Source organism: Schistocerca piceifrons, chromosome 3 (assembly GCF_021461385.2).
Source record: "Schistocerca piceifrons isolate TAMUIC-IGC-003096 chromosome 3, iqSchPice1.1, whole genome shotgun sequence".
In the NCBI taxonomy this organism is placed as follows: Eukaryota; Metazoa; Arthropoda; class Insecta; order Orthoptera; family Acrididae; genus Schistocerca; species Schistocerca piceifrons.
The window spans coordinates 120,406,009-120,418,073 of NC_060140.1; the positions used below are offsets into that span (position 1 = coordinate 120,406,009).

The window sequence follows — 12,065 nt, forward strand, 5'->3', positions numbered from 1 at the left end:
ACTTTGTGTCTCAAATACAGTACTGGCCATTAAAATTGCTACACCACGAAGATGACGTGCTACAGATGCGAAATTTAACACACAGGAGGAAGATGCTGTGATATGCAAATGATTAGCTTTTCAAAGCATTCACACAAGATTGGCGCCGGTGGCGACACTTACAACGTGCTGACATGAGGAAAGTTTCCAACCGATTTCTCATACACAAACAGCAGTTGACCGGCGTTGCCTGGTGAAACGTTGTTGTGATGCCTCGTGTAAGGAGGAGAAATGCGTACCATCAAGTTGCCGACTTTGATAAAGGTCGGATTGTAGCCTATCGCGATTGCGGTTTATCGTATCGCGACGTTGCTGCTCGCGTTCGTCGAGATCCAATGACTGTTAGCAGAATATGGAATCGGTGGGTTCAGGAGGGTAATACGGAACGCCGTGCTGGATCCCAACGGCCTCGTATCACTAGCACTCCAGAAGACAGGCATCTTATCCGCATGGCTGTAACGGATGGTGCAGCCACGTCTCGATCCCTGAGTCAACAGATGGGGACGTTTCCAAGACAACAACCATCTGCACGAACAGTTCGACGACGTTTGCAGCATCATAGGCTATCAGCTCGGAGACCATGGGTGCGGTTACCCTTGACGCTGCATCACAGACAGGAGCGCCTGCGATGGTGTACTCAACGACGAACCTGGGTGCAAGAATGGCAAAACGTCATTTTTTCGGATGAATCCAGGTTCTGTTTACAGCATCATAATGGTCGCATCCGTGTTTGGCGACATCGCGGTGAACGCACATTGGAAGTGTGTATTGGTCATCGATATAATGGCGTATCACCCGGCGTGATGGAATGGGGTGCCATTGGTTACACGTCTCGGTCACCTCTTGTTCGCAATGAACGGCACTTTGAACAGTGGACGTTAGATTACAGATGTGTTACGACCCGTGGCTCTACCCTTCATTCGATCCCTGTGAAACCGTACATTTCAGCAGGATAATGCATGACCGCATGTTGCAGGTCCTGTACGGGCTTTTATGGATACTGAAAATGTTCGACTGCTGCCCTGCCCAGCACATTCTCCAGATCACTCACCAATTGAAATCGCCTGGTCAATGGTGGCCGAGAAACTGGCTCGTCACAATACGCCAGTCACTAATCTTGATGAACTGTGATATCATGCTGAAGCTGCATGGGCAGTTGTACCTGTACACGCCATCCTAGCTCTGTTTGACTCAATGCCCAGGCGTATGATGGCCGTTATTACGGCCAGAGGTGGTTGTTCTGGGTACTGATTTCTCAGGATCTATGCACCCAAATTGCGTGAAAACGTAATCATATATCCGTTCTAGTATAGTATATCTGTCGAATGAAGTTTATCATCTGCATTTCTTCTTGGTGTAGCAATTTTAATGGCCAGTAGTGTATTAGTCCAGACTGCCTTTAAAGCGACAAAGACGCCATTTTCAGCACCTCACTGAGTTTCAATTAGGTGGCATAACAGGGCTACGAGAAACTGTATATTCCTTCAAGGATACGCAGAAAGACCTGACAGGAATGCAGCCACTGACATGATTTTAATACCACCAGAGTGCAAACGGACACTTGGCACTACCGAGAGGGAAGACCATCGTATTGCTCGGGTGCATCGTAACTGCATCTAGATCAGCATTTTGAGCAGCAGTTGGCACCTCAATGACACAACAAACTCTTACAAATCGCTTACTTCAATGGCAGTTCCGTGACGGATGCCCTGTAGCGTGCATTTCACTGACCCCAAACCACCGTGTGGTGTCAAGCGAGAGCCCGTTCAAGGGCAGGGTGGAGTTTTGTTATGTTTTCTGATGAATGATGGTTCTGCCTCGCTGATAGTTATGGCTGTGAACAGGAGGCCAGTTGAGAACCTGCACACAGTGAGTCTGCGGTCTAGACAGACTGGATCTACACCTCGAGTTATGCAGAAGAGCTCTCGTGTTTGCCCCATGCACCCTCACTGCAAATCTTTACGTCAGTCTGGTGATTCGTCCTGTTGTGCTACCAAAGGCATAAAGGAAAAGGGAATGGAGAATCGTCACTTACTCATGTACTGAAACTTGCGTGATGCCAACAACATCACTTCTGCCACACACTAGCTTACTGGGACTCGGAGTGTGAGTGGAAGATGTTGATGATGATATTTGGATTGAGGGCCACTCAACTGCGCGGTTATCAGCGCCCGTACAAATTCCCAACCTTTTCTCAGTCCTGTCTTGCCGCTTGAATGAATGATGACGAAATGATGAGGACAACACAAACATCCAGTCATCTCGAGGCAGGTGAAAATCCTTGACCCCGCCGGGAATCGAAACCGGGACCCCATGCTCGGGAAGCGAGAACGCGACCGCTAGACCACGAGCAGCGGACGTGAGTGGAAGAGTTAGGGGAGGGGAGGATGTTTCTGGTGAGATGAAGCATCTCTGCGACCGTTTAGAAATATGTAGAAGACGGTATTTAAAAGAAATTTCCCAAATATATATATATATATATATATATATATATATATATATATATATATATAGCTGTTGTATTCGCAATAATCATTGTCAGACATTATTTGTGTTAGAATGGAGCAGTGAGCAGGTTCAACCAACATAAGCCAGTTTTGGGCCGAAATTCGTGCTACCTCCAATAAATTAAGGTCCCTGAAATAAACAGAAATTCTAACTGCACGGAATTATTCTTTAAATTCGTGGATTTTAGTTCTATGAATTGAGCTATGCCACAGATAAAGAATCTTCAGGCAAAGGCCACGTGATTCGCTGAATGCCAGATATTACGCAAAGTCTGCTGAATTCAGAATCTCTGAAACCAACAGAAACTTCACATACATGTGAGCTTTCATTATAATAAGAAGTTTGAGTTCTGTCATTTGAGCTATGACATTGATCAAGAAAGTTTAAGTAAAGAGCACATGACTGGCTGGACGCAACAATTTACGCTAAGTCCAGTTGATTCAAAATGCATGAAACAAATAAACATCCCACAATCATGCTAGTATTCATTATACTCGGGATCTCAAGTTCTGTAATTTAAGCTGGGTCACAGATCAATAACCGTTAAATCGTGGCCACATGATCCACTGAAGACCAGTCTTTAATCACGCTGTCACAAAGACAACTGCATCAAACTCTGTAAAACCACATTAGTTAGGACACTACTCATGAATAACAGTAGACAGCAACACATTACAAATACACACGAGATGTGGCAAGCCACTCTCTCACTTAAACAACACTGTCAGTGAGATTAATAGTCGTATCATCTCTATGTTTCCCAATACTACATTTGGTACGTGTGGCTTAAGAACTGTTTACATGGGGAGATTTTGAGCAGAATGTTCTTATAACTGCATGTGTAGCCTGTAGAGACTTGTACCACAGAGGTCATAGTTGAGACGATGGAGAACAGGGAGAAAGATTGATTTTGGAGCATGAATGTCCAGCAACCTGTCTGTGCAGGGTGGGCGTATGGGTGGGCGGTGGGCAGTATGAAATGAATAGGGCAAAATTTAGACAAAGGCCATTTATTGGCGAAAGCATGTCAAAAAGGGGTCACATGTGCCTAGGGAGGTGAGGGTGAGCCAGAGCGTATAGTTTAGCTACACATAGTTCGCGAAGCTAACCAAAGTTGGCGTCTGCCAATCGGTCCAGTCCGACCGGCATGCTGTCTGCGAGAAACTAGGTCCCCGGCGTCGCAGCACCGGGAGAAGCGGGAGATGTTCCCTGCCACAGGGTGTGCGTCCAAGAGAGGGAGAAGACAAGTGAGCGCAGGCCCGGCGACGCACCACGCGGCTTCCTCCGCCCTGACTGGTAGAGACTGAGAAACCCGCGGGGGCGGCAATGGAACTTTCCAGAGTGCTACCTGCTAAGCGACGCCTGGGGCGGCGTTACCTCGCAAGCACACGAGGGAGGCGCGTGATCATGGTGCCCTTCCTCAGTGCTGACTTTCTGTTGCTAGACTGTGGGACGAAAGAATTTACAGGCAGCTAACACTGCCGGCCATGGCTTGGCCTTAACGGAAAAATAAAGTTAACCGAAAAGTCAGGGAAAGTAACAGTCCGATTTCGCAGGCAGTCGAGTCACAGGCGTCTAGTTCTGGGGCGTTACTGGAAGTGCACAATTAGAATCGATCTTTCAGTTTATGCAAGAGGCAGAGAAAAGATAGAAAAGGGAAGAAAAGAGAGGTCTTGCAATGATACTTTAACATTATACTCCTGAGAGCACAAGTTTAATGGATTCCTTAATAACATGAAGCTGAGCAGGCCGCTCTGGCCGAGCGGTTCTAGGCGCTTTAGTCCGTAACCGTGCTGCTGCTACGGTCGCAGATCGAATCCTGCCTCGGGCATGGGTGTAAGGATGTCCTTAGGTTAGTTAGGTTTAAGTAGTTCTAAGTCTAGGGGACTGATGACCTCAGATGTTAAGTCTCATAGTGCTCAGAGCCATTTGAACCATAAAGCAGACAACTCAAAGCTACAATCAACACGTGATTTTACGCAAGAAAGTTAGGAATAATAAAGGATCTTTAAACATTTCCCTAACATCCTCAAGATAAACAAATAAGCATATAAGTGAATAATCTATCTGAAACGTCAACTTAAATTAAAACAACAAAATATCTTTGTTCATGATACCAGAGGAAAGCTTAATCGAAAGCGTCCTTACCTAACGAAGCCCTGTGCAGCAGTAACTTGCAGGTCCTCTGCCTGAGAGCATCCAGTCTGCGTGCGGCGGAGAAAGTTGGTCCCTCAGACCATTCATCTGAGCCACGTAAAAATAGACGTTCACCCCAGGTGACTGATCTTCCTCTCTTGTTTCAGCACTGCCCATCTACAAGTTAAGTTGGGACTACCATTTCAACACTCTGTAAGAGTTCTGGCAATAGGGGGGACAAATTCACAACAGTCGAATTTAATCACTCAACTGGTAAAGTGAGAAACTAAACGGACTGTGCAAGGGAAAATAATTAAAAGCAGAAGGTATTTTCTGCTCTGAGTGTTCCTGTGGCAGCGTGAAACAGCAGAAAGACTATTGGCTCTGAGCACTATGGGACTTAACATCTAAGGTCATCAGTCCCCTAGAACTTAGAACTACTTAAACCTAACTAGCCTAAGGACATCACACACATCCATGCCCGAGGCAGGATTCGAACTTGCGACCATAGCGGTCGCGCGGTTCCAGACTGAAGCGCCTAGAACCGCTCGGCCACACCGGCCGGCGCAGAAAGACTAGACGCTGTCCACATGTTAAGGTGCCAGATGCACTTAATACTAACGTAACGGGCTCTGTTACTCCAGTTGAGATGTTTCATATAGTTACTGACCGAATTTAAAAGAAAATGCTGTCATAATCTGCTAGTTATGGGGTACAATATTATGTGTTAAATCCTGCTTACTCGTCAAAAACTGGACAACAATTCAAGCAAATCGCATTAATTAATAACATTACAAAACGAAATGATTACAATACTTCTCTTAGTGTTGACCAGATGTGTCGCAAAAAAAGGGCGACAGACAAAATAAACGATGTCGTTCAGTATATACGGGGTGCTCAAAAAGTCTCTCCGCAGTGCCGTATGATTGTTAGCCGCGCGTGACGTATGCCGCAGTGAATATACCGAAATGAAACTCAGTTAAATACAAGTTACTAATTTATTAAATATTCATTTTTACTTAGAAATTTTCACATTAAATGTTGAAAGTGCCCCCCCCCCCCCCCCTGTCGCTGAACACACAATTCAATGCATCTAATGATGTTTCCAAACACAAGCTGTAACATTTCTTCTGTAACAGAAGCAAAGAAAGTGGATATTGCAGTTTTCAGTTCATCGATGGATTTCGGACGGTTTTTAGAGAGAGTTGCTTTCGCTGCACCCCAGAAGAAAAAGTCAGATCGTGTTAGGTCAGGCGATCGTGGAGGCCAAAGTCCCTGTGAAACTATGCTATCACCAAAAACGTCAGCAAGCAGTGACACTGAAACGCGAGCTAAACATAAATGTTCACGTCAACACGTAACGACACACACCAACGATACTGCTGACGCTGGCTGAGATAAGCGAAACAGTGGAATGTTGGGAGAGTTCATTAGAAGGGAAGTAACTCAGGCAGGCGAACAATCATACGGTACGCGCGGCTAACAATCATACGGTACGACAGAGAGACATTTTGAACACCCCGTACAATTCCTAAGTCGCTGGTGTTGAAGTGCCTAATCTTGATGCTGCTGTAGAAGTGGACTACGGCTTGTCAGCGTGGCGCTTATGTTCTCTTTGCATAGAGGCCACTGCTGTAGCGTTGTCGTCCTGGAGAGGGGTCGGTCAGCGTGCAGTTGGCTGACGTCTTCTTCACAACCCTCTCTGCTCTCTCGTTTCCAAATGGCGTGCCAGCGCTTGGCTTTACGCCATAGCATTATGTTGAAGTTCGACGCAGTAAGAGGAGTATTACTGTTAGAAGCTGTGTACCTGAGGTAGCGTAACACATGGCGTGCAAATTATCTAGGTTATATCCGTCCAGTATATGAGAATCAGGGCACCTAGGCACTTCCAGCCTAGTTTACACATACTTCCAAAGCTACTGGAAACTTGTAATCGCTCACAAGCCCCAGAAAATAATGAACTGAAACAAGAGGTAGCGCTTTGGGTGTCGTGGCATGCCAGGCTCTCGCCAACCCACCACCAGATAATTTCCAGTTCATTCTGGAGAATGTGCTGGACAGGGTTGCTGTCGACCACCTCCCGTTTGAGGCTAGTGCAGGACAGGACAGGACAGTCAGTAAGCTATCTTGTGTTACCTTGTTGACAGATAATTCCACGGAGACCTCTATGACAGGGCACTCCCACCAACCTAACATACGACCTAATTATGCCCCTGCTGTCCGTAGTACCCGCTAAGTTAACCAGGGGTAATCAAGTTGTGCACCCCATGACAGTCCAGAAAATAACACCTCTCACGACATTGGTGAAATCAGTCTAGCAATGTTCATTTTCCTTGGAACCTCAACACATGGATGTGTCCATCAAGCTATTCACAGAACTGGGACTTGTCTGAGAAAACGACATTAAACCGCTTCTGCGTCCAATGTCATCACTGAGTGCATCTCTGCTGGCACGTCTGTGCTGATGCTTCAAGGGAAGCTGCTACAATGGTCGCAGTGCTGAGAGTATGTGGCACTTCAGATGTCACTGCACTGTCCATGTGGATACCTGACTAGTTCCAAACAAAGTTCCTGACTTAAGATATATTATGTGGCTGTACGATGCTGCACCTCTGAGTGAACAATACTTCTGTCCTCTCAGGCGCTAGTCGCGTGGGCTATTGAGATCCTGCACAGCGTTGTGCATGGTCCTGCTGAACACATAAATGAGATATTCGCGTGACAATTGTAAGACCCCGACCAATGCGAGCAGAAACATTGTTGTTCCGCTGATGTCACACATAGACAGGTGCAGATGGACAACCTCTTTACACGAACACAAAAAACGATCTTCTTAGAAAACAATAACCATTCACATGCTGTGTCTTAATAAGAAATCCGTTGGGTAATCTTTCTCTATATACAGAATATAGATAGCGCTACTCATATACACTGTTTTGCACTGAAATGCTAATCATTTGCACATCCAAGAATGTAGCACACTTCTTGACCGATTGATGTTTGTTGCAAGGATCCTCCAAGGTGTTGCAGTCTTACTGAATAGCAGTGTATTTTAGAATGCTCCTTAAAAATACTTAACGAAAAAGTGTTTTTCTGTTTAAAGCTTTCTAATACTTGTCTTTGCTTTTCAGTGACTGAACAGAGCGCTTTGATCGCCTTTCTGATGTAATCATTTCCAAGGCTGAATATCATCGTACAGCACAGGACTTGTAGAAGTTTTTTCCCTTCATACAAAAAAACGGAGTTCGAATTTTACTGCTATCACTGAGAAGAGAATGTAGCTACCTTCCTCGAACAGGTGGTAGGTACACTTATCTAAGGGAGGGGAATCATCAGTGTTATCAATTTTTTGATCCGTTTTTCACTGGAACTTGTCTCTCTCAATCAAGGATATATCGTATGGTGTCTGGTCTGAATCACGAAAATAATATCTCCGTCTACTGTCTCATCTCTATTTTTGTATGTTAAGCTTACACGTGCACACAAGCTTTCATTGTTCATAACTGATGTATCTGGCGGAAATGCAGATAATGCTACTTCCGCAGGATTGAAATACCGTATTGTAACAAGCTGGTTTGTTATGTGGAGAGTGCAGAGAAATTTGGTGGTGCTAGTCTACTGTGAAACTGGAAATCGTTAGTGTTTCTCACACTTGTCACTTTCTAACACCTTTACCTTTTTTTCAATCACGTGAACATTGATATCCATCCGGTTATGACTGTGCTGAAACTAGCTCGAACTACGTAGAAATAGCCAGTAAGAAGACTTTAATCAGTAACTTATGTGTGTCAATATAGAAACTTCCTGGTAGATTAACAGGTTGTGCCTTGTTGGGACTCCAGTGTGGGACCTCTGTATTTTGAAAGCAAGTGCTCTACCAACTCAGCTATCAGAACACGCCTCACGGTCCGTACTCTCAGGTTAGCTTCCGCCAGTACCTCGTCTCGGGTGGCTCAGTTGTTAGAGCACTCGCTCGCTAAACACGAGGCTGCCAGATTCGAGTCTTGGTCAGGCACAGAGTTCCAGTCAGCCATGAAGTTCTACAACAGCTCCCATACCGCTGCAGGGTGAAAATTTCTTTCTGGGTGTGTCAGTAGCGTTGACAGATACATGGTACAGTGAAGTGGTTTCAAAATGCCAGGTGTGAATAGCAACCTAAACGATAATTTTTGTCCTACCACATCACGTGTCGTATAATCTCATTTTCATCTCCAAATGTTGTTCTTCGTTATTTATTTCTGTATTTTCCATGCTCCACCGTCCTATGTCTCATGTCGTGTACCATCTGTTACAGGGAGGCTCGGTGGACCGTAGGCTGCCGTTCGTCATCTTGTCAGCGATGCACCTGCTGGGAGCGCTGTCGGTGTCGTTCCTGCCGGAAACTGCGCTGCAGAGGCTGCCGGAGTCTCTGCAAGACGCCGCCGAGTTTGGCAGAGGGCGTCCCTACTGGAGCTGGAGACTCATCGCCCCGCTGTCATACGTTCAGGGACAATAGGCGCCCTCAGTTACGGTCCAGTCTCCCATTTTGTCTTACATACTTCAAACTGAAGAACAACTTGTCTACTGAAGTGGGAAAAAAGCTTTAACTCTAGTATTGTACATATTGTAAATTGTCGCACGAAGTACGCACCAAGGTCGCAGTAACCTTTAATGATTTGCAGGTGAAATGCTTGAAAATATAATATTTTGTAATGAAATTTGGCTCTGACTTACTAAACTCATTTTATTTTACCTCTCTCATGTACTTTTTCAGTCGGTATTATTATTAACAAATCTGAAATTCGAGACTAAGTAAAAACAGTCATAGAAACTTTTCAGGGAAGAAACCTGAAATTGATCCCGATCTAAAGACTTTATTTGCAGTTCAGTTAGATGTTGACGATATTCATTTAATGAACTGCACATATTACACGAAACGTTGAGGTATTCTCAGTTATTCATTAATGCGTTAATTCATTATTTCCACATTTTTGGAATATGGACTACAATGATATCGGCAAATGGGAGGCCTGAACTATTAGGGACAACTGTGTTCCAGCAATAGCCACTCTCACTGTGACGACTGTATTTTCTTCGTCAGTCGGCAGTCTGATGCACTTCGCCATTGTTCATAAACGCTGCAGTATCATCAGCTTCAGAATCACTTCCATCACGAGAGTGACTTCCATCACTTCCACAATTGGGTCGTTCTGACAGTGCTTCCTGTATACGATCTTCTGTTAGTAAAATATCTCTTTTTTACGTGCCATTTTCTCATAAATGAACTTCACAAATGTTCAAATGTGTGTGAAATCTTATGGGACTTAACTGCTAAGGTCATCAGTCTCTAAGATTACACACTACTTAACCTAAATTATCCTAAGGACAAACACACACACTCATGCCGTAGGGAGGACTCGAACCTCCGCCGGGACCAGCCGCACAGTCCATGACTGCAGCGCATAAGACCGCTAGGCTAATCCCGTGCGGCGAACTTCACATTCAGAGACTAAATGGTTACACAATCTGTAATCTAGGATCACAGTAACCCTTAAAAGATATTTCTGTCAAATTAATTAGACAACTGTGCCTCACAATTGTGAGCGTCCGTCGTCTACTATGTCTCACTCATTGCTGAATTTGCGTTGGTGTCAGCGAGCTGTGTATGTGCAGCGGCGTATGCGCAGGAACGAGAAGAAAGAAGAAAAAGATCCGTCAGAGTGACTCTGGTATACACTTCTAGGATCAGAAATCATGCTGTGACTCGTTGGTCCACCAGATCAACGATGTTAAACAGAGAGGTCTCTTCCATATAGGAGAAATAACCTGCTGCACAGAGCACCGATATTTGGGACGGAGAAAGGGGCGGGGGAAGAGGGGGGGTTGGTAGGGAGGCAGAGTCGGTGGATAAGCGTGTAATTTCGGGCACAATTCTGTAAGATATCAACAAATTATGTTACCTTTTCGTTTACTTTCCCCCCCGAATCAGGAGGAAACAATTGTATGACTACTGGCGCCACTCAGCATTTCTTCTTGGTGTAGCAATTTTAATGGCTAGTAGTGAATTTATGAACTGGGCTAGTCAAGAGATGTGAATAACACATGAAATCTGTTCCACAGTGTTAACCCAGACTAGTAGAGCAAGTAACATATAGCAGCAACACAACATTTTTACTCTGCAATATTCACTTATCTTCACAGTTATTGAAAAATTAAACGTGTGCCTATTAAAAATCAATGCAAGAAATTTAAATCGAACCCAGCTCCGTATGTGGCGCGACTGTAATTTCTTATCAGCGCAGGTGTGCCACATCTGATAAAAATTCTGACACGTCATATCTCTGGAGTGTATCGCAGCCTGTTCAATAGATTCATTCTTTTTCTTGTTCGATTAATTCGCCATTAAACAGCTGCCTTGGCTACCCGGTGCGTAGATTGGACTTGTTTTCGTAATCACTGAAATAAAATCATGTATCTGCCATCTACACAAACTGTGAACACTGTACAACGTGAAGTTTCCGCAGGGAGTGTTGCTTTCCGTTGAACTCCACTGCAAACGCCAAGCTGAGTTAATGCACTCTATTTTTCTGTAATTTAATAAACCACACCTCCTCTGCCTGCTAACGGTGTCAATGTATAGGAAGCTCAGAAGTAATTTACTTCACTTTATTACCCGCCAATAATAGCCAAACATTAGAGAAACATTTCTGTGAAAGATCTCGTGGCTGCATGTCCTGGTCAGTACAATTTCTGCCTCAACGGCCTGACACTAACCAGCGTCATCGAAGGTGATAGCAACGTATTGTGCCTTGAGCCTATGATCTACAGGGAACGTTTCTGCACTCACATAGCCAATAATGACGTGCTTTGATATTGTAGCATGGTTTTAAGGGTAAAATATTTTTACGAGAAAACTTTACCTGGATATAGGAGGTTGGTGGTTACATTCGCGACGGTTTTCTCTGGTGTGGTGGTACGTACGTAGCTGTAAGTGTACTTATTAAGGTCATTTTTCATTTGAGGTTCTGGCACTGTCCTTGCATAACACTTCAACGCTGCGTACATCAAAGTAATGACTAGCACTGCTTATGGGTGAGAAAACGAGGGTGTTAAATACAAAATGTTTAAAACTTGTGACATTTCTTCTCTTTGGAGTTAACGGAAGGGTGATGGAAGTGCAAGAAGTCAGAACATTTGTCCCGTATATCGGGTACGTGCTGTCGAAGAAATCACGTCAGAAAAAGGGTTTCTCGCTTCTTGCAGGATCGTTCTGAGAAGAATTATTCATGACATTCAGAAAACCAAGGGCTGTAGCTGTTACATAAGAGGCAACATGCTGGTTTCCGGTGATATTGGAATCTAGAACCAACGCAGGCCTTACGGCGCCGTGATGTTTCCACAGA

The 12,065-nt window shown here is 44.7% G+C and overlaps 1 protein-coding gene across 1 annotated transcript in view; it reads left to right on the forward strand.

The window, feature by feature from the left end:
* The window catches only part of LOC124788446 (beta-alanine transporter-like), a 121,485-nt gene extending 112,307 nt beyond the window's left edge, over positions 1 to 9,178 (forward strand). Inside the window, exon 8 of the mRNA XM_047255718.1 lies at positions 8,978 to 9,178. Within this exon, the coding sequence (XP_047111674.1) occupies positions 8,978 to 9,178 (201 nt within the window). The remainder of the gene's footprint in view (positions 1 to 8,977) is intronic.
* Positions 9,179 to 12,065: the final 2,887 nt, after the last annotated feature.